The sequence below is a fragment of the Acytostelium subglobosum genome (assembly GCF_000787575.1).
Source record: "Acytostelium subglobosum LB1 DNA, scaffold: scaffold15, whole genome shotgun sequence".
NCBI lineage: Eukaryota > Evosea > Eumycetozoa > Acytosteliales > Acytosteliaceae > Acytostelium > Acytostelium subglobosum.
The window spans coordinates 789464-811915 of NW_012236518.1; the positions used below are offsets into that span (position 1 = coordinate 789464).

General features: G+C 44.7%; 8 protein-coding genes across 8 annotated transcripts; 5 read left to right on the forward strand and 3 right to left on the reverse strand.

The window, feature by feature from the left end:
- Window positions 1–89: 89 nt before the first annotated feature.
- SAMD00019534_076990 (hypothetical protein) lies at window positions 90–1175 on the forward strand (the record flags this gene model as incomplete). The annotated part of the gene is made up of 1 exon (XM_012897396.1): window positions 90–1175. The coding sequence occupies one exon, from the start codon at window positions 90–92 to the stop codon at window positions 1173–1175; it is 1086 nt and encodes a 361-aa protein (XP_012752850.1).
- A 2009-nt stretch (window positions 1176–3184) lies between these two features.
- Window positions 3185–4648, forward strand: SAMD00019534_077000 (hypothetical protein; the record flags this gene model as incomplete). Its single annotated transcript, XM_012897397.1, has 2 exons — window positions 3185–3204; window positions 3289–4648. 2 exons carry the CDS (start codon window positions 3185–3187, stop codon window positions 4646–4648), a joined length of 1380 nt encoding a protein of 459 aa, XP_012752851.1.
- A 502-nt stretch (window positions 4649–5150) lies between these two features.
- On the forward strand, window positions 5151–6803 carry SAMD00019534_077010 (hypothetical protein; the record flags this gene model as incomplete). The annotated part of the gene is made up of 3 exons (XM_012897398.1): window positions 5151–5422; window positions 5556–5676; window positions 5757–6803. 3 exons carry the CDS (start codon window positions 5151–5153, stop codon window positions 6801–6803), a joined length of 1440 nt encoding a protein of 479 aa, XP_012752852.1.
- Window positions 6804–7763: 960 nt separating this feature from the next.
- On the forward strand, window positions 7764–10673 carry SAMD00019534_077020 (hypothetical protein; the record flags this gene model as incomplete). Its single annotated transcript, XM_012897399.1, has 4 exons — window positions 7764–10084; window positions 10169–10251; window positions 10328–10371; window positions 10542–10673. The coding sequence occupies 4 exons, from the start codon at window positions 7764–7766 to the stop codon at window positions 10671–10673; spliced, it is 2580 nt and encodes an 859-aa protein (XP_012752853.1).
- Window positions 10674–11141: 468 nt separating this feature from the next.
- SAMD00019534_077030 (hypothetical protein) lies at window positions 11142–12386 on the forward strand (the record flags this gene model as incomplete). The annotated part of the gene is made up of 1 exon (XM_012897400.1): window positions 11142–12386. The coding sequence occupies one exon, from the start codon at window positions 11142–11144 to the stop codon at window positions 12384–12386; it is 1245 nt and encodes a 414-aa protein (XP_012752854.1).
- A 1039-nt stretch (window positions 12387–13425) lies between these two features.
- Window positions 13426–16352, reverse strand: SAMD00019534_077040 (hypothetical protein; the record flags this gene model as incomplete). The annotated part of the gene is made up of 3 exons (XM_012897401.1): window positions 13426–13692; window positions 14424–15497; window positions 15561–16352. Coding segments are annotated over 3 exons (2133 nt in total), but the record flags the coding sequence as incomplete, so codon positions are not given.
- A 226-nt stretch (window positions 16353–16578) lies between these two features.
- Window positions 16579–20103, reverse strand: SAMD00019534_077050 (hypothetical protein; the record flags this gene model as incomplete). Its single annotated transcript, XM_012897402.1, has 2 exons — window positions 16579–19477; window positions 19553–20103. The coding sequence occupies 2 exons, from the start codon at window positions 20101–20103 to the stop codon at window positions 16579–16581; spliced, it is 3450 nt and encodes a 1149-aa protein (XP_012752856.1).
- Window positions 20104–20792: 689 nt separating this feature from the next.
- Window positions 20793–22433, reverse strand: SAMD00019534_077060 (hypothetical protein; the record flags this gene model as incomplete). The annotated part of the gene is made up of 5 exons (XM_012897403.1): window positions 20793–21235; window positions 21307–21387; window positions 21462–21616; window positions 21685–21980; window positions 22098–22433. The coding sequence occupies 5 exons, from the start codon at window positions 22431–22433 to the stop codon at window positions 20793–20795; spliced, it is 1311 nt and encodes a 436-aa protein (XP_012752857.1).
- Between the last annotated feature and the right edge of the window lie 19 nt (window positions 22434–22452).

The window sequence follows — 22452 nt, forward strand, 5'->3', positions numbered from 1 at the left end:
AACCAACAATAACAACAACAATACAATCACTTGCATCAGTTCTTAATTCTTTGTTATAACCGTAATGTTTAATCTACTATACGATGAGAATGATACCAAGAGAACACATACAAGAAGACTCAAAGAGAACCTTTGAGGAGGAGTTTCCAACTCTCAACGACGCAGCAGCAGCCACAAACAACAAGAGAAAGGGTGGCAAAGCTAGAAACAACAAGAATAACAACAACAATCCACTCGCAACATCGACTGAATCGTCAATCAACAATTCTGATCTGAGTGCCTCATCAGGTGGAGGCCGTGCAAAGAGTCCCCAAGTGGACCTTACCAACTACATCGACTTTTCTGATGGCACCACGGACTCGTGGAAGAAGAGAGACCTGCTATACTACTGCTTCGTACAGAGACATCACGAGGTGCGATTCATTGCAGAGTTTATCGAGGAGGTGGTTCAGATGTACCACCTACCAACCAACAACCTACTGGATATTGGCTGTGGCCTTGGAAGAATGTTCTCCGAGTGGGAGGCCTCCAAGTGGGACTCGATCGATGCCGTCGAACCCGACGCCGACTACTTCCTGTTCTCGCTGGACCACGCCAGACACACCTGCGAGAAGGTCACCGTGCACAACTTTGGCTTCCAAGAGCTGTGCGTCCAGGAGAAGTACAATCTCATCACATCGATCAATGGTCCATTCCAGTACCTCACCAGACTCGAGGAACGTCTGATCGCCATGAGGAACATGTACAACGCGCTCACACCCGGTGGCGTCCTCATCATTGACGTGTCCAACTTCCTCGGTGGACTCGCTCACATGACCTCGCACACTGCCGAGCAGATGAAGCTGGTCAACGGCGTGCCCGTCAAGAGGGTGTCAAACGTTCAGGTCGACTTCCACAATGCCATATGGAGTCACAACGACATCTTCTTTAGTGTGGACGGAGGCGAGAGTGACCCAGATGGACTGGGCACTGGCTATGGCGATGGCAGCTACGTAGTGGAGAACCGTCAATTCTCCATCCTCACACTGCCTGAACTACAATTCCTCTATCTCTCGTCAGGCTTTATTAACATCCTCACCACGTCCAAGTACTGCTCACGATCACTTCGAACTGGAATGGCGACCAGTGAGAATGAAGGTTCCAGGATCATAGTCATTGGCCAGAAGCCTAAATAGATCATCAACATCCCAACTTAGTAGTGATATGTTTGAGTGTCGTGTATTGACATCACACCTCCACCACCTCAACTATCTTACGCTCCCCATCTCCCCAACTTCCTACTCCAACTCCCAACAACAACCAATGTATATATATAAACAGTTCACACTTAATAATAAACAACTTCAAACTTAAAATAATCTATCTATTCTCCTTTAACTCCAATGACCATTGGCCAATGATCTATGATGTATCTTAAATTATTATCAAAGATGCGTGAATAGTGATTGGCTTCCACAACACCTTTCGGAAAGATATTATTAGGGGTGGGAAGATCAGGTGACCCCTCCGTTGAAGCGTCGTTTAATTAAATATGAAGTTTGACGAGTCTAACGAGCTAAGTTGATTGATTGATTGATTGTTCAGTAAGGGTCACATGATCATTCTCGTTATTTACTCCCACACATACCAATACCTAAACACAGATATAGCAACCAAACATTGACATAATAAGACAATAACAGACATTGACACACATTAGATTGAACCCCATCAGCTGAACAAATAACACTCTTCCCAACTTTAGACAAGTAAGAATCAACCAACCACTCTTGCTACCTACTACCACTCGCATCTAACACACATAAGCAATCAATCAATCAATCAATCATTCACTGATACACACCAATCAATCAATAAACACACATACTCTCACACACACTAAACACTACTTCCTGATCACATTTATCAGCCAGGCACAAGCACATCACCAACACGCGTTCAATTTATATTATGTGTTGAACAAACAAGAAACAACCTAATTATAACACTTACAAACAAAGTCAGTCAGTCAGCAATCAGTCTTACCTCAAACGGCATATTCAGGATTAATCACAAGACAAGTATGCTCGTAGTATTTGTATTCCACAACAATAACTTCACACTTTTGTCTCACTTTTATAATCACAAGCATTAATTTCCAACACCATCGTTGTTCTTGTCTTGTCCTTCCTGTCAATCACTCAATCAATCAATCCATTAAACATATTACAAAATAGGCACTTGGTATATACCAACATCGATCGTGATCAAGAAATCACTTGGCTTTAAAGTACATCCAACATCTTATAGCTATAAAGGTAATTATTATATTTATATTTATTATTATTATTATCCATCTATCATCCATCCAACAAATATTATAATCATCATAATTGCGAATTTATTGTTATAATAGCCATCCATTTATCCATTATTGATTGGTTGGATGGATGGATTAAAGATCGATCTCATCGCATCACACTGTTGATGTTAATGGGTTGTAGTGGTGTGTACCTTTTGCGAACAGACCTCATTATCCTCGAGAAATTCAAAGAGTTGTGAACAGGGTGTTGTGATCCTTGTGGGGAAGGCACATGATAATAGCACACTCGCACACACAAGCACCTAAACTCACTTGGATTCCATCCTTCGATCCATCTCACTCGACTGCCACTCAATCATACATTACCTATCCACCCAATAACAACAAACATCCATGGTACACCTCGTTGGCATTAGCTCCTCTTCAAGACCAAACCCATACTTACATCTACTTCTTCCACTTCTATTCATTCAATCAATCAATCAATCAATATGGTATGAATTTATTTAGTTTATTAATAATATATTTGACATCCATCCATCTTGAACATTGAAGGAAAGAAGGATGGCTAGTATTATTAAGAAACTAAAGAATTCTCATAGTGAGAAGAAGAAGAATAATAATCATCATGATGAACCACATGAACAAGTCAAGCAACTACAACATCAACATGGACAACAACAAATAACTTCAATTATACCTATTCATTCACGTGGAGGACATTTCAAATCTAAATCTTCTACAACAGCAGGTAAAGATGGTGCCAGCAATCATCAGCTAATTGAATACCATCCAACAACAAATGACCAGACCTCAACCAGACAATCCACATCATTGTTTGATCTATCACATCCATCAATCTCAACCAACACCACCAGACACATGCCAAACTCAGTGTCCATGTACATACCATCACAACAGTCTACTGCCACTCCAACTTCCAACACATCCACCTCATCACAGCCMCAGCCACAACAACAAAATAGACCACACGGATTGACCAACACATCCACGAGCAAAAGGAGTTTCCTGGACTTCACAATCAACAAGAAGAAACATCAACAACATATCCAGAATGCACAGAATCAACAGATGGCCAAGGACAATCAGGAGGAGTTGGAGAGACTGAGGGAAAGGGTCAGCCAACTGGGTGCCGCGAATGAGAAACACTCGCGCGATAGACACAGGAATGATGAGGAGGTCGAGACGTTGATCGCAAAGAACAGGGATCTTGCTCAGAAGAATGATTGCTTGATGAACTTGCTGCGGGACTACCAGAGAGACAACGAGTTGCTGCGAAAGACCATCGAGGAATTGACTTCTGTTGGATATCAGGATGCTGTGCAGGAGGAGGATGGGGCACAGGACCAAGATGGTGCCGACACAACTTCGACGACGAATGACCAGACAGTGATGGTGGAGGACGCCATCGCTTCGATCGAGGATGCCATGACCTTTATATTCACCAACCAACATCCAAGACAATTGCTGAGGAATAGGAGCTTCATCCTGGAGAAGATTGAGACAGTTGTTGAGCCACGCGAACTACAATATCCATCGTCATCATTGCAAACTATTGAGGAGAAGGAGCGCAAGACCATCGTGACCTTTAGCAATCTACTCAGTGCCAGCATGAAGATGCCATCGCCCATTCAATCACCTCGATCGCCCCTCGTCAAGTCCTCTCCAAGATTCCCCGCGCCAGTAGTGTCATCGGGCACATCCTCGCCACAGATCACCATCGTCCAGGCACCGGTCATCCAGTCCTCTCACCCCTCGCCAAGTTCATCAGCCATGTCCACTCCCAAGTCAATGTCGGAACTCAACTCACCTTGCTCATCATCCATCATCGACTCGCCCGATCTATCCATGTTGAACAGCTCTTTCGGCACGCCTATCCGACCGCACCTCTCCCCGCACAGCCGCACCAAGTCTCTGATCATGGCGGTGAACAGTGGAGGGGGCAGCTTCCCCTCGAGAAAGGGCAGTAGCGAGGACCTGTCGCTCTCGCTCAACAGTGCCACGTCGTCACCAGACAGCAAGCTAAACAGGAAATTCAACACAGTAGGTGCCAGCAAGCTTATGTTCAGTAGCAATGGCATTTGTAATGGTGTTGGCAGTGGTAGTGGTGCAGCGTTACTCAGTCCAGGTGGAAGTATAAACAAGAGAGCATCAATACTTGTACAAGGATCCAAGAGTATAATATCATCGTACCAACCATTATCAACATCATCACGACCTGTACTCAAGACACCGTCCATGCCAATCAGTCCACAATTCGATCCAGTCAAACATTTCAAACAACCAACCGAGTTGGAATCATTGAAGAAGTCATTCAAGCTGTGATACTGCTGTGATCGAATAAATGAAAAGTTGTTACTTATTTATTATTATATATCTACATATAAATGGCTTTTAATGTCATCACTCAGATAATTATATTAAAATATCTAACTTATTCTGACAATGACAAGTGAACATTCTATTCTGTTCTCTTCCTTCCTGGCACAACACACCTCTTGCCTTTGGTTGACCAAAGATGGATTCATTCGAATCAATGAGATGATTCATGCCCAACTTTTTTATTATTTTTTTAGAATTGGGAACGAAAGGTCATCGATGGGACAAGCAAGAGAATCCTCCAATCTCCCATTCTCACACAACCACCATCCAATCTCTCTCACTGCATTCACTCACTCACCAACTCCCTCCCTTTGTTCATAAACATACTATTAACAATTATTATTATTTGTTACTTACTTTTGTTATTACTATTGTAAATCTCTATATTATACTTAATAACATAATATATCTAACATAAGTGTAGCGAATAAGAAGAAAAGTAAAGATGGCGCGAAACAAGAATGATGATTCAGAAGGTGATATTGAACAGCAACCACTGTTACAACAGAACGATTATAATGATGATATTGTTGTAGAGGAACCACAGAAGGAAAGCGCATGGAGGACACAGTTTAATGCATTGAAGGCATCGTTGGGCACAAAGGAGGGTATCCTCATCATGGTCTATGCTCTATGTTATATCTTCTCTGGTGTGATCAACTCTGTTCTACTCAAGTTGACAATGAACTCATTCAACAACTATGGTTTCTTTTTGAAGTAATTATCATTCATTCATTCATTCATTCAAACATCGACTTCAATCATGATTGATCGCAGGACACTCAATCAATCAATAACTTGGAACAATCAACTGACTGAACCCTCTTACATCAATCACTTTGTTGTTTAGTCAATTGACAAACTATGGATTCATTCCAATCTTTGGTTCAGCAGCAGCTTACAAGTTATTTTTCACAAACGATATCCCTAAAGAGACTCGTGACTTCCCAATTTATAAATTCTTGATCATGGTAATGTCCAATCAATCAATCAATCAAACAATCCAGGATCCATCAATCAATCAACTAACACTCACTCACTCATAATGTAGGGAGCACTTGATGCAGTAACAGGTTACTTTGTAGTTATTGGAGGTATTGGTACATCAGGTCCAATGCAACAACTACTGAATCAGGCAATTATCCCATTCACAATGTTGACTTCATTGATATTCCTCAAGCAAAGATATACTTTGGTACAGGTACTAGGCGCATTGGTCATTATTGCCGGTGTGTTCATCTCACTGGTGCCAGCGCTCATTGGCAAGTCTGATGCCAACAACAAGCTCTTCTGGAACTTCTTCTTCCTGTTGTCCATGATTCCATTCGCCGCGTCCAACGTCTACAAGGACATTGGTTTCCAATCGGTCGAGGACATGGATGTGTGGTACCTGCAGTTCTGGGACTGTTTCTTCCAGGGCATCGTCGGCACATTCCTTTTCCCAATCAATGACATCCTGCCACCACCCGCCACCGTCAAGTTTGACCAGGTCATCCCGTCGCTCAAGGACGGCGCTCTGTGTCTTGCCGGACAAAACTCAATCACCAACGCCACCAACCCATTCTGTTACGAGCCCTCGGCCACCATCCCCTGTGACAACTGCCACAACGCCTACATTATCGTCATCTGCTACCTGACCATCAACATCGTCTACAACGTGTTCATTCTGCTGGTGCTCAAGCACGCCGGTGCCACCGTCTACTCGATTGCCAACACAGTCAGACTGCCCCTGACCAACATTGTGTACTCGATGAAGTTCTTGGTGCCCGCCTCCATCTACCAGCCCTTCTCCCTATACTCTCTGGGTGGTCTACTAGTCATCCTTACGGGCCTGATCACCTATCGTGTTGGTTCCATGATCAAGAGTAAGAACTCTGCTGCAGCCGGCGAAGTGGAGCAGCCGCCCAAGTTCATTCCTGGTATCGGACCAGCCGGAGTGGATGTTCTGCCCGCTGGACCACTGCAGAAACCATTGATAGAGCCCAAGACACCGGCCTATCTTCGTAACCAATTCTTTGGTAAACTAGGTATCCCCATTCCCGAGAGTAGATATAGCGCTGCCAACAACAATAGTTCAATCAATGACGTCGAGGAGTAATCCAACCCTCATTCGGTCCGGTCCGCTCCCCTCCCTCCCCTCACCAACCTAATTAAACGTAACATATATATATTTATATATAACTCTCGCTTTCCACTATGGATCTTCATTGCAACCATTGGCAAAGCACGTGATCAGACACCTAATAGTGATGATGGATGGTCATAACAAACATATAACAATGACAACTAACTATTGACAATGACCATGTGATCAGTGGACAACGATGTCTTTGCTTGATCATACCTCCTATGATCTGCAAACTTTATTTGATAATCTACACGTGTTCTGATCAAATCAGGACAAACAGTGTCACATTTAAAAAAACAATGGGAACCACGATCACGTTTAACTTCAAAACCGAGTTACCCGGTCCTTGTGCACATGTCCATCATTTGACATATGTCTTTCGTCTTCATGGTATTGGACATCTTAATGTCAATACAGGATCACAACAAACGATTATTATTATCATTATCCATAATTAAATATTCAAACAAATAATAATGAAATACTCTAATTTAATAATATTAATATTGATATTTTTCGTCTTTTCCATTTCAGATAATATGTAAGTGTTTGAAAGAATGATTAATCAATTGATTAATAATTAATTAATTAATTTTATTTCCATCTTACCTTTTATTTTTTTGAATTAATCTGAACAGATGTCAAGCTCAGTTCCCAACATTGTTATCATATAAACATGACTCTATATCAGTTATAACAATCAATGGACATGACTTCCTTGATCAACCTACAAACATCATATTCGGTACTCTGAACATTAGTGCACCAGTACCTCTATCCTCTACTCTACTCGTCGTTCCCTTGCCCGCTGATGCTCGTAACGGTCCACTATATCTTGTGACTAATGGTGCCAGTTCCAACATCATCGATGTCAAGTTGACACCATTCATCAACAACGTATCACCCTTGCTCAACTCAATCGGTGGCTACATGACCATCACTGGCTACTTCTTGAACACACTACGTTCAGACTACCTGCCCACCAACATCTCGGCCAAGTACCAATGTGACTTTCAGTTGTCATACTACTGGGATCGCTATACCTACAAGTATCAGTTCAACGCCACGTCCAACCCAAACAACAATCAACAACTGGTACTTGTCTATCCCCAAGGTGTTGGCAACCTCACCGGTCAGCTTGCCATCGATGGAGTCAACGCCACCGGTATCTTCACACCCAACTATGGCAACATCACAGTTGTGTCCTATGAGCAACCCGACGTCAACAGTCCCAAGACCATGGTGATGACTGTTACCAACTTTGTTTCAACTCTGAGTTGGATCCAGTACTACCCTACATCGAGCAGTAGTTCCAACTACCGATTGGACCTTAAGTGGATCAATGCAACCTCATTCAACTTCACGCTCGAGCCATCGATCTACAGTGGCTACACCTACTTGTTCCACTCACCCGAGCGTATCAGACTGATCTCTGGCAACTATCAACCTGATGTGATCATCTATCCAAGGTCATCACTCAATGTGCTAAGAGGTGTATCGACCAAGGGTGGGCTGCTCCCAGTCAACGCAACTATCTTCTCAATGCTAAAGTCATGTACCATTGGCAGCAAGACTGTTGCTGGTCCGTTCGATGGCAACAACATCACTATCCCTGCTGGTGTCGGACTACAGGTGCCACTCAATTGCAATGACTCTGTTGGCAATGCTCTGCTCACCACTGTCTACTTTAATTATGGTCCATTGATTGGTGCTATCAACCCAGTTGGTAACAAGTTGGCGATCACTGGTGTCAACTTCCCTCAGTCAACATTCATCAGACTCTTGCAAGATGGAACCCAACTCAATGCCACCTCAGAGTCCACTCCAACACTTGCCAGCTTTGTAATCTCACCTCTCACTCCCATCACTGGTACACTCAACCTCACCAGCAGTGGTATCACAGTTGGACCCTACCCATACAAGGGCAAGCCTTGGATTGACTCCGTTGTCATCTCACCCATCTACTCGCCCAGCACCATTGTTGATGATGCAGTCCAACTTACATTCTCTGGATGTTTCCTCAACATTGGTACCTACAACTACAGCGTCACAGTTGGTTCGACAACATGCATTGATGTCAAGAACTTTGGAAATGGTCAACTCACATGTGTCATCCCAATCCCATCGACACTTCCCTCGTCCCTACCCGTTGTCATAACAATCAACTCAATCTCAAACGACCCTTACACACTCCAAATACCCTTGTCATCACCTTCAATCACCTCCATAACACCCAACTACACACTATCATCCACAATCATCAATGTACATGGTAATGTCAATGGTGCCCTCTTGGTCAATTCAAATGGATTCATTCAACAATCATGCTCCCAAGTCTCACCCAGATTGATCACTTGCACTCTCAATGGACCAGATCTGTCAGGCAGTGTCAAGGCCTACATCCTCGGTCTCTACTCTGCTCCAATCTCGTTCAACTTCAACTCAACAATCACTGGTAGTTCATTCATCAACGATGGATCATCACTCACAATCACTGGTAATCAGTTCTCGCCATATGCCTACTTCACAAGACAAGGTGTCAACAACTTGTATCCAACATTTGTGACCTCCAACTTGTTGGTGATCACCCTTCCACCTTCGTTCCAGTCTGGATCATTCAACGTCGCCTCTTCAGGATACCAATCAAACTCACTCATGCTCACACTTCAACCAAATATATCAACACTCTCATTTGATCAGTATGGCATGTTGATCACCGGTCAATACCTTGACTTGAAGTCTAGTGATAGCAATCCACTTCCATTCAACCTATCCGTCAACTCAGTCCCCTTGACAGTTGTGTCGTTCAGCTCAAACCAGATCAACTTCACAATCCAACGCCCTCTTTCCAGCAGCAATGGTACACCACTTGCAATGATCACAAAGTTGTCTGTCCTTGGCCTCACATCAACACTCCAGTCCACTCTCTCATTGCCCTTCATTCAAACTTCAACATACAATCATATAGATCAATCGGTTGTATTCACTGGAATGAACATTGACATGTTCAATGTGATCATTGACAACAATGGAGTGTCCTCTGATCACCCTCTCAATTCATGGAATCAATCATTGAGCATGATCCAGTTCCAGGCCACTGGAGAGTCCATCTTGTCCTTCACATTGACCTCAGCCAACAACACAATCATTAGTAATACTATTACATTACACGTTCTCATTCCATCGATTACTACAGTATTGATCAATGATAACAACAGTGTCACAGTTCAAGGTAATAACTTACTCGGAGAGTATGTTCAGTTTGGAGGATACCATCCAACCCATTGCACTGGTGGAGGTTTGAACACATCCAATCCCTTAACATGTGACCTTAGTCAATGTAATGGATGTCTAGACTCTTGCAACTTCATGACCTACAATAATGGTATCACCAATTATTCAACTCCATATTCTTCCTGTAAGTAATACCAATCCATCCACATTCAACCAATCAATCATTTAATGAAGGCTCTAACACTCAATCATACACATAGTGCCAAAGTTGATGAACGCCACTTCAAATGGAACATTGGTCAATGTAACTGCCAACCTCTCTTGTTCACAGTCTAAACTTCCAAACCTATTATCATTGTTATCCATCAGCATTGGAGGTACTCAATGTCATTCAATCAGTTACATCGGAGACAATTTATACACATGTCGATCCAGCACAGCGTCAGGATTGGTGTCACTCACTGTACTTGGTAGATCATCAAACTCGGTACCACTTGTCTATCTTGTGCCTCCAACACCATCTCCAACTCCCACCTCAACTCCCTCTCCTTCACCATCTCCATCACCATCACCATCTCCAACACCATCATCATCACCACAACCTAATACTGGATCAACTGTTCTTCCATTGTCACTCAAACATATAATCACGATTGTCCTATTACTATTACTTGTAGCCATACTTTAGGCTCTCTCTGAGATCAATAAAGTAGTTAATATTAACTCATCTTTACCAAATTCAGAATTGAAGTTCATGGTCAACTTACAAAAGTATGGCGAATTGACTAACGTAGGTCATTGTGCCTGACTTTCACGACTCGGTGGTGATAGAGTACAACTGTAAGATGACAGCGAGTACAGCATCTTCGTTCACCACTCAATTGAACAAATCTACTACCAATGGACAGGCCATAGCAAAGCAAAAAAGAATTATCATAAATCAGGACATGATCGCACGATCAATGGCACTCGCCTTGTGGCCCTGATTCCCATTACCTCATTATTGACATGACAACCAACTACAACAACAAGTACTATTTGTTACCACTTATATCTACCACACCATCTTAAAGAATGACAACGGAGAAGACTGATATCAACCTCTTGCTCATCGGACCTGACGGCGCAGGCAAGGCCACCACGATTGGCCACCTGATGTACAAGCTGGGCCTCATCAACCAGCCTGATATCGATCTAGAGAAGTTTTGCACCCCGATGGACGGTCCGTTGAGGTTCTCGACCAACAACCACAACTTCACCGTCATTCACACATCCAGCCACCGCGACTTCATTCAGAACATGCTCACCAACAGGTTCCAAGTACACAGCGCGTTACTCGTTCTCCCTGCGACAGAGGGCGAGTTCGAGAGGGCCATCGCTCAGGAGAGCCAGACCCGTGAGCACCTTCTGTTGGCCAACACGTTTGGTGTCCGCCAGATGGTCGTTGCGATCAACAAGATGGATGTGGAGTCTGTTAACTATGCCGAAGCGCGCTACACCGAGATCGTCGAGCAGACTTCAGCCGTCCTCAAGCAGGTTGGCACCAACATTGACAGGGTCAAATATGTGCCCATCTCTGCGTTGAACGACGACAATCTGGTCGAGCTCTCAACCAACATGCCTTGGCAAACAGAATCCACACTTCTCCAGGCCCTGGACGCGCTCGTCGGAGACAGGAATCCATCGAACATGCCACTCCGTATCGCAATCAAGGAAGTTGCCAACAGTGGCGGCATGCTGGTGGTCGGTGATGTTTTGACTGGCATTATCAAAACTGGCATGACCGTCATCTTTGCGCCTTCTGGTCACACTGCCAAGGTCACTGAGCTTGTGAGCTACGAGCAGGAAATCACCGAGGTCGGCCCTGGCAACCAAGTCATCTTCAGAGTCAAGACTCTTACGGCCAAGCAGGTCAAGCGTGGAATGGTGGCTGGCGACCCCAACAACGAGCCACCCTTTGAGGCTGCGAGCTTCACCGCCATGATCAACGTTCAGAGCCACCCCAGCGAGATCAGTGTTGGCTACACACCCGTCTTCGAGTGCCACAATGCTAAGGTTGCTTGCCAGTTTACCAAAATCCTCAACATGGTCAACCCTCGCACTGGCGCCGTTCTCCCAAGGGAAGGCTCGAGCCCCCTCATCTTGAAGACTCACGACTCGGCCATTGTCGAGCTCACCCCCGTAAAGCCCCTTTGCGTGGAGAGGCTAGCTGACTACCCGAAACTGGGACAGCTGACAGTGCGTGAGACGACCCAGTCTGGTGTTACTGTTATCGTCGGCAACATCAAGAGTGTGACCAAGAAGGTGCCTGCAGCTTAAGCCTAAATACCGTCAACCTTCAGTCCAACTCAAGTCTCTAATACAATGTACCACTTGAATATCTCGTACCTCCTTCACCATCTCCATCATCACCACCACAACAACTGTTCCAGTTTGAGTTGGACACGTCCTCATCAACTTCAAGGGTTTGCCACAGTCAGTCCTAATATGTGGGATTTTTGTTTATAAGCTTAAGCTGCCTCTCGTCCGACCTGGAAGAGAGACTCGATGTTCAGTTTATCCTGAGGGACAATCGTTTTGGTTGTTTGGACACTGTTCTCGTTGAGTCCACTGACATTTGGTCGTCGGCTCGTGGTAGGAGCACTAGTTATATGTGGGATTTTTGGGCTTTAAAAGCGTTGAATTGTGGATTTGGGCCACATCAGCTCGATTAGCTCAGTCGGTAGAGCACGGTGCTAATAACGCCGCGGTCGCAGGTTCGATCCCTGCATCGAGCAAAACATTTTATAAATTATATTGTGTAACATGAGGAACGTGTTTTTTTTTTTTTTTTTTTTTTTTTTGACTAGAGTGGAAGTTTATTATTATTGCAAATAAATTGGCGTCATTGAAGAGGCGGGATAATATATAAGTTAGTCGATTTTGAATTTTCTTGRTTTTTTTCTTTCTTTTCTTTTCTACTGTAGGCCTCTGAATTCGGCCACCAAGTATTTACTGTAGAAACCGAAACGAGTGGTACAGTTACTATCTGTTACTCGATCACTCAATCTAGCAAAGTCAATACATCAACTCTCAATCAACAACAGCTGTACTCAGGTGAGTGCCCTGTCACAGATTACAATGGGAGCGGAGTCATTCTTCGTTTCGGGTCTTACCATCAAAAAAAAAAAAAACATTTGTACACTGTGAGATTTGAACTCACGCTTCCGAAGAAATTAGTGCCTTAAACTAACGCCTTAGACCAACTCGGCCAAGTGTACTGATGAGTTGCAATACACAAATTTGAAGGTTTTATATGTAAAAAAATGGGTTGGAAGCACCAGTCTATGATTGATGTCTGCAAGTGATGAGGAATTTATTTCTTTTCATACTCCAGAATGGTCTTCCAAATGGTATGTAAATTGTTGTACCATTTCATCAGATTGATGACAAGATACTTTGGCTGCTGTGATGATGGGTCATTGGGAGAAGTGTGTGTCCTTACCCAATCGTTGAAGGCACCAATGTTGTCCTTGCCTTGGATGATCACCTCTTGAAGATTCTTAGACAGACCTTCCTCCTTCATCAACTCAACGGATCTGCTCTTCAAGTTGATGATTCTGTTCAATAGAGCACTTATACTTGACATTGTCTCGTTGGTTTGCTGTGCCTGGTAGTGTTTGCAATAATCGCCAAACACTGTTTGTAGGTTAGAGGATGGGCTGAACAATTCATTCTGAAGTGTTGTGATCTCCTGGAATGTATCCAACAATTCTCTGATTGTCTTGTTTTGGTACTGCTGCTGCTGCTGTGGCGTCTGGATTGGCAGGTGCTGTAAAGGTGGAAGTGGCTGTAAAGCTGGAAGTGTTGATGTTGGTTGAGTTGGTAGAGCTGTTTGGGGTAGGGAATGAAGAGGTTGGAGAGGTTGGAGAGGTTGTAGAGGTTGTAGAGGTTGAAGTGGCTGTAGAGGCTGAAGAGGTTGCAGAGGTGGGAGGGAGTAACCAAGGGGATGAGGCTGTACATTCAGTGTCTCGGTTGGTGATGCAGCATTGAATTGAGTTTGGCTGTAAGGCAATGGTGGTAGAGTATGTGATAGTTGAGGTTGATAGTTGGGAGGTGGTTGATAGGAGAGGTCGCTTGTTGATTGGCTTGGTGATGTGGTTGGCGTATACTGCATGGTGGAGGTGGATAGACTCGATCCAAGGGAAGGTGACGACGACTTGAGTGTTGTCGTCAACTTGGAGTTTCGCTCAACCACTACAGCCATGCTGTCTCCTAGACCGTCCTGTTTGATTGTGGTGGACAATCTGTTGGGACTGATAACCATTGAGGTTCTCTCTTATCMAAGCCTTGTGGGTGCTCGCGGACTATTGGTGCGTCCTCCTCCTCCTTCTTCAGCGTGGACTGGCTTGTGTCCCACTCCTTGACGACATGTGACAGTACCTGGAGCCACTCGTGTTGCTCCACCGCTCCTCTAGCATAGAAGTACAGGTGTTCGTTGCCAAGCACTGCAAATCCGTGCTTGATCTCTTGGTCCTCTGCGGGCAGAATGATAGTGTTCTTGAGGTTCAACTGAGTCATCACACTGTATCTAGGGGAGTTGTCAAAGAAGGTCGACACTCTCTTACACACGAGCAATGAGTCATTGAATAGGAACAAGTGTCTCTCTGTCAGCTTGCCTCTCTTCTCAAACAACATCACGCCATCCTTGATGTGTCGTCTGTGAGGCTGGACCAGTTCAAGGTTTGTTGTGAGTGAGCCTTGAATCTGGATCATCTTCTCGAGTCCTTCGGCATTTCTCTTGCTCTCATTGATTGACGATGCAACACTCTGGATTGCCTTGAGTGCTTGGCTGATCAGTTCGTAGTCCTGATGATCGGGAGGTGTATTCTGGAGTAGCTCAGTGAACAATAACTTGTATCTTGGTATACGTTGAACTGGCTGGATCTGCAAGTCAAGGAAGTCCTTGTTCTGCATCAATGGATTGGACTTGCAATCCTTGAAGAAGAACTGAGTGATCTTGGAATCACGCTTCTTGCACTCATTCAATGTGTTGAGAGCATTGTTGAAGTTGTTGATGTAGGTGGTGTAGAGCTTGAGGTATGGTGTGAGAGTGAGGAAGCAATCTGCAATGGACTTTTGATGGCTCCAATCATTCCAACGCGACTCCAATGTGTCCAGCAACTCCTTGTGCACACCATAGAGCGATGTGAAGTTGCCAAAGATTGCCGTGATCTCTGCCGGTGTCAACAAGTCCTTCTTGGTCGTCTGCAGTGGCTGAAGGAACTGGCTAATGATCAACTCCAGACTGCTGACATATGCTCTCTCCGTGACCAATATCTCCATTGTACACTTGTTCCTTCTCTCAATCTTCAGACGCATATTCTTGTATCTCCTCTTTGCCAACCATCCTCTGACCACTGCCTGTATCAATGTTATCTTGTTGGCAACCTGTAGATTGAGTGTGAGTGATTGATTGAATGATTGAATGTTTGATTGAGTGCACTAACATACATCAATCTCTCTCTTCCTTGATGATATTTGATACTCAAGGGCATCGATCGAGGCGTTCCTGCTACCAAACAACCTCTGTTTGGCCTCTTCAAGTCGTTGATGTTCACGTTGTAGGATCTCCTGTCGTAGGCTCTCATCAATATTGTACTGTGCCAACAGTGGTTCGATCTCACCAAGGTATTCATTGAACAGTTGATGCAACATGAGTGACTTCCTGGCAAGCAATGCTTCCACTGACCTGGTATAGCTTGCTTTGGTGTCCTCCCAACGCTTCACCTCTGTCAACAGCTCATCGGACACTTTGAAGTAGACCTTCTCTTGTTTCTTCAGTTGTGCAGCAGGTGGATGGATAGTGCTCACCTCCTGGAGTTGAGGCATACCATCCTCATAGTATTGTTGCAATTGTTCATGTTGTTCATATTGTTCATATTGTTGATATTGTTGTTGTTGTTGTTGTTGATGTTGTTGTAACAATGATAATGGAGGCTTTGTTGACTTGCTTGGTACCTCTGGTGCATCAGTCACATGTTTGAAACCAGTTGGAGCTGATATTACAAACCCATCTTTACTATCTCTCTTCTTCTTCTCTTTCTCTTTCTCCTTCTCTTTCTCCTTCTCTTTTGCTTTTGCCTTCTCTCTCTCTTTCTCCCTCTCCTTCTCTTTCTCTTTATCTTTATCCTTCTTTGATGTTGGAGCTGATGATGTAGCTGCAAGTTGTTTATCCTTCTTTAACAAGTCTAATTGAGATCTTGACAAATCCTCACAAATCTCACTAATATCATCATCCATCATTGTTAATGTTGTAGTTGTTGTAGTATTACTTCATTAATTTAATATAACTTGTAGAGATAGAGGTGATTAACAATAAAATGAAAATGGATGTGTGTTTGTACTTTGATTGAAAGGGGGTTCAAACTTGAAACGACATCTTGAGCCAAAGGTTTGGAATGATTGAATGAAAGGATGATGGTCATGGACATGGTCCATGGTCCAGGGTAAGGAAGGGTATGGACAACATTTATTTGGTTCGATAGACACTTAGGATCTCCTGTACATGGAGAGGCGTGTCGACATCTTCGGCCAACTCATCACCTCTCTTCATCCAACTGTGCTCTCCTCCTTGACCATTGGATGCTTGCTTGCCCCACTCCATCCTGTTTCGGTTTAGTACAACATCGACCTCTTGCTTGATGGTTGTCCTGAGCTCGGCGAATTGTCTCAACATCAAGGACGTCAATGTTTGATTGTTTTGCTTCAGAGTGTCGATCAACAATCTGATGCCCTTCTGTGTGATTCCATTGTGTGTCAGATCAATTGATCTTAGGGTCTTGTTGCCAACGATCAGTCTGGCCACCTCTTGGGCACCGCCATCCTCCAACACATTGTTGAGTGCACCCAATACGAAGGTGGACTTGTTGAAGCCTAGGTTCAGACTGAGCAGTGTTGGATGGGACATGACCGCGTCGACGACAGCCTTGGCACCAATAGGTCCAATGCAGTTGGAGCCTAAGCCAACTCTGATGAGCGTGGTGTCGTGCTTGAGACCGAGTGCAATCTCACAGGCACCGTTGTCTCCAAACTGGTTGCTGGACATATAGAGCGACTCCAACTTGTTCTGGCCATTCTCAAAGTGCTTGCGAATGGTCACGGCACTGGCTGGCGTCAGTCCGTTGGCATCAATGTAAAGATGTTTGAGCGTTGAGTTGTTGCTGGTCTTGAGCGAGTTGAACAGAGTTGTCACTCCCTCATCAAGTATACCACAGTTCAACAGATCAAGTGTCTGAAGGTATGTGTTGATCTCGAGCATTCGGGCCAATGGACGCACACCGCCAGGCAGGAGAGGATTACGCTTCAGCCACAGAGCCTTCACCTTGGTGTCCTTGTGCAGTGCCTCGGCGATCAGTGTGATACCCTCCTCATCAAAGTTGTTGCCGGCAATGTACCAAGTGTCGATCTTTGAATCTGGATTGTACTCAATGTAGTCTGCGATGGCTTGGGCACCGCCGTTGCCCACGATATTGTTACCCAACAGCAGCCTCTTGATCGTGCTGTGCTGGCGCATGGCACCGAGCAAGGGCTTGATGCCCTCTGGACCGACCACCTGCTTGCACAGGTCGAGTCGGCCATCTGGCATGCATGTGCCCCTGGTGAAGGCCATCGGCGTGTTGTCCTTGAGCTGGGTATTGGCCATCATGAACTCGAGCAATGGGTCCAACTCCTCACGTGTGCACTGGACCACAGGCTCTGGCTCCGGGTTCAGCACGTAGCCAGAGGGCTTGCCGTCGAGGAACTTGCGACGCTCCTCATCGGTCAGCACGGTGGCGCCACCTGTCTTGAACATCTGCACGGCCTGGTCCACGTGCTTGGGTGAGCTGCCACGAAGCAGGTTGGACAACTTTGACACGATCAAACGATACTTCTCGTAGCAGAATCCCTTGACAATGCCACGTTGGACCTCGGATGCATCCTCGCGTAATGTTGACATTGGAGAGATATGTCTGGCGATTCCCTTGGCCAACAATGCCAATGTTCCATTCAAACGTGGAGCCTCAAGTGCACATGTCGTTGGCCACTTCTTTGAATGATTGGATGTTGTTGTTGTTGTTGTTGTTGTTGATGATTCTCCAAACATGAGAGTGTAGTCATTGGTGAGTTGGATGGCAAACTTGGAAATGATATGATAATGAAGATCCTCGAGGAGTGTCTCGTTGTCATCCATGAGTGACATCTCAATGTTTTGATCGACGAGCAGTGACAATGAGCAGAGGTCACGCCATGAACCATACTTTGGGAACATGTCAATATTGCCAAGCATGGTCAATGGATGAGCAAGGTACAGTTGCAGCCAGAGTCTAAAGAACACTGAGGATTGATTTGTCTCGGTCTGTTTGAATTGCAGACGTGTTGACCAAGCGATCATAATAAGATCCTCCAATGCCTTGGCGTTAGTGCCAGGGCTGAGCTTGCTCATTAGTGTGGCGAATGATGACTCATCAACAGAGTCACGTAACAGGGTTGGCTGTGGGTTGATGAGAGATTGGAACTCTGGTGAGTTGGCCAGGTGGTCACGTGTCGACTGTGCAAGGCCATACAGATGAAGGGCAAACTTCTGATCGACCACGACCAAGCCAGAGGTGTTGGCGGTGATCCTTGCCTTGTTCTCCTTGTATGTAACCTCCATCATCTTGTCGAATGTGTCGAGCTCTTGATGAATGTCAGCAGCGGGAAGTGATTGAGTGGAGGACTCTGATGAACCCTCAGACTGGGACGAGTCATCGGATGTCTGTTGCTTCATCAGGAAGCTACGAATGACTAAGCTGGGCCACTTGTTTGGTGCAAAGTGACCACCTTGATGCTCGACAACCTCCGAGTCGGTGAACAGTGTTGACAGCTCTCTGCTTCTGTCTGGAGAGACGTGGTCATCGGCTGTGCCAAGGATAGTGAGTGCGGGCACACCCGAGACGAGTCCAACCTTCATCAACTCTTGATGAATGTCAGCACGCGACATATAGCCAGAGATCATAATTGCGAACTTGAAGGTGAATGGAAGCTGATTGGCTTGTTGCATGGCAGCAAGGATACCGGCAAAGGCAGCACCCTGTGAGAAACCAATGATACCATCGAATGGACCCTCGGTCTTGAACAACTCCTCGAGGTAGTAGTGCGACTTATCGATGTGGTTGTAAGTCTTGTAGTCAGCTGAAGAGTTCCACCATTGACGGACGTGGGTCTTGGCGGATTGAGCAGAGTCGGTAACATTGGCCCAACCATTTGCCTTGTTACGGTTGTCTGCATCAACATCATCCGATGGTTGGTAGATCATTGGAGCGTTAGCATAGTACAAGGTGGCAACATCTGAGATAGATGTAGCCAACTTCTTGGTGGCCTTCTTCAATGATGTACCACTTTGCTTGATACTAATGATTGATTGAATGAATGAGTGAGTTAGTGATTGATCGAGTCAACAGTTGAGTGAGCAAGGATGAACATACCCATGAAGGAACAACACCTTGAGCTTGGGTGAGTTGTTCACTGTGGTGGTGGACTGGGCGGTGGATGATGTGTCTGCCTTTGACTTGGAAGATGAAGATGAAGATGAAGACACTTGGACTGACTTGACAAAGGTGCTCTTGGCCATTGACAGATACTCCTTCTCCTCATCGGTTGAAGGTCTGTTCAACAGGATGTTGCGATGTGGATACCTGTTGAATTTTTGGATGATCTCCAGGTGGCTGCGTGATGCCTTGCCAAACTTGACAAGGTCCTTGCGTTGTTGATAGGGTGAATCATCAACGATTGACTCCATCAACAGTGTGCATCGCTCCACATGCTCGACGCGCTCAGAGTGCTCCAGTGGAAGATAGATGAAAACACGCTCGGGCAGAGAGTAGTGTTGAGTGTGATCATTGTTGGCATCGTCCAAGATGCTGAGAGCCAATGACAGTGCGAGTGGATCAAACTTGAACATGTCGGATGATCCACGATACATGTTGCGAGACAGTTGATCAAAGAGAATGAGCAGAGCGATCCTGCCACGGGACATCTGTGACCAGCGTTGGTACAGGCCGCCAGGTGTTGGACCATGAGTGGCAGTGGGTGCAGTCTCAGCAGCATTCAAAAGAATAGCCTCATAATTATTCTTTATCCTTTGATCAATTGAATGATTGCGACCGAACCATAAACGAGACTTCAAGTTATACTTCTTGGACAAGGGTGACACTGGACCAAACCAGAATATGTACAACTCATCAATAATACGTTGATCCTCCTCATTTGTTTGAGGAACCTCGAACACTTGAGTTTGAATTGGAACTGGTGTTTGAGTTTGATGGTCATCCGTTGTAGGATGCAGGGGTTTTGGTGGCATGACCACAGCAATATTAGACATTATTGTATTTGATTAGTTGTTGTTAATATTAATAATATTAATAATAATAATAGTTGGTGAGATAGATTATATAATGATGAGATAGTAATAATAGTAATATTAGTGTTCATATATATTTGATTGATTGTTATAATAATAGAATTGGATAATAATGAATTCAAGTCCGACTGGAAAGTCACAAAAGTTTGTCGATCTTGAGGCAACCCTCCGATCGTCCCCATTCTTTCCACTTTTTTTTCTTTGCAAGTTCTCGAGAATAAGCACAAACCCCTAATCGACGATTGAATTTGAATGGAAGTTGATGAGGGCAAGGGTAAGGGTAAGGGTAAGGGTAAGGGTAAGGGTTAACTGTCCTTGGATCTACTACCACTACTACTCTTATCCAACAGCATCTTTATGATCTTCTCCCTGCGGTCCAGTTTATACATGTCCATTGATTCTTGCCGTTGATCCCTTCTCTTTTGTCGATCGTCCAGGAATACTTGATGATCTTTGGTGGCGCGTGCAATGTCACCAATGGCACGATAGGCTTCCGCTCGTTCCTTATAGGCTTTGGCATGCTCTGGATGATGTTCAATGCATTCGGTATAGTCTTGGATGGCCTTGTCAAATTGTTTCAACTGGTTGTAACAACGACCTCTGTAGAACTTGACAGAAGGATGTTCCTCCTTTGCCAAATAGTTCATCGACATTGTATAATCATTGGCTGCCAGTTCAAACTCTCCAATTAGAATATTACACATGCCACGTCTAAAGTAGTTGTTACCGAGTGTATCATTATCCAGCACTGAGTGATGATAAAAAGTAAGTATGATGTTTGTTTGATATGTGAAGATTGGCAATGATGGGATACACTACCATATACTCGTGATGACTTGTAATAGTCAACATAGTTGTTGAAGAAAAGGTTTAGGAGTTGAAGTGCCAATGGTTCTTTGTCTGGATGTTGTTTGATTGATTGATCAAAGGTTAGGATCGCATGAATAGTCTATGTTGCCGATTATGGTTCATACCTTGCACAATGAGCAACTCTGCGGCATAGGTCTGGGTCGGTGGATGGTGATACGAACACGCCATTGCCTTGTCTCGTAAATAGAAACATGCCAACATCTCTGGTTTGGTACCCTTGAGCAAACATCTTCCTTTTCCAACATATCCATCAGGTTTACTATCAGCATGGGCATGAGTTAGTGATTGGAAGACAGATTGGTCAGACACTTTTGCCAGGCTACTTACTCATCTGCGGCTTTGATAACAGCCTCCCATGCAACGATTGCCTTGTCTAGTATTTGCATGGCATCTTTGCCTTCCTTGTCCTTTAGGAATTGGAGTTCATGTTCGATCATGAATGCCTGAAGAGACAGTAACTTGTAGGTCTCTGGATGTGAATATGGAATTAGACGTAATGCCTCCTCCAGTGCTTTCCTCGCGTTTGCAAGTTGACCCAGTCTGAATCGTATTGCTGCCAGTCTTCCATAGACCAGTGCAATCTCAACTCTATCCTGTGCTTTGGCCAATCCTTGAGATGCAAGCTATGTGATGAATGTGTGTGACAAGTGTCAACATGTCGTCAGTCAATCATTCATTCCTTAGCATTCATTGAATGTGACACACGAGTGAGTGCACTGTTGCCAGAGTGACCTACATACAGTGTCCAGTGCCATTTGGTATTGGCCCTCCTTGTAGTGCTTGTCTGACTGTTTGATCAATTGATCGAGGTGATAGTTGAAGTCAATGACATTGTCATAAGATGTTGTTATTGTAGTCTGTTTTTGTTGTGTCTTCTTTGGTCCGCTTGTACCTCTGCCACTGCCACTGTCACTGCCACTGCTACTGGTTGAGTACCTAGCATTCATCGATTGAATGTTAACATCATTGTAACACGCACTACGTGTAGTCGATTGTGATGACAATGACGAGTGACAGATCCATTGAAGTAGTGGTAGTGGTTGCTGTTGCTTGTTGAACTGTCGCTGTTGGCCCATTTGAATTGACAATGAAGGC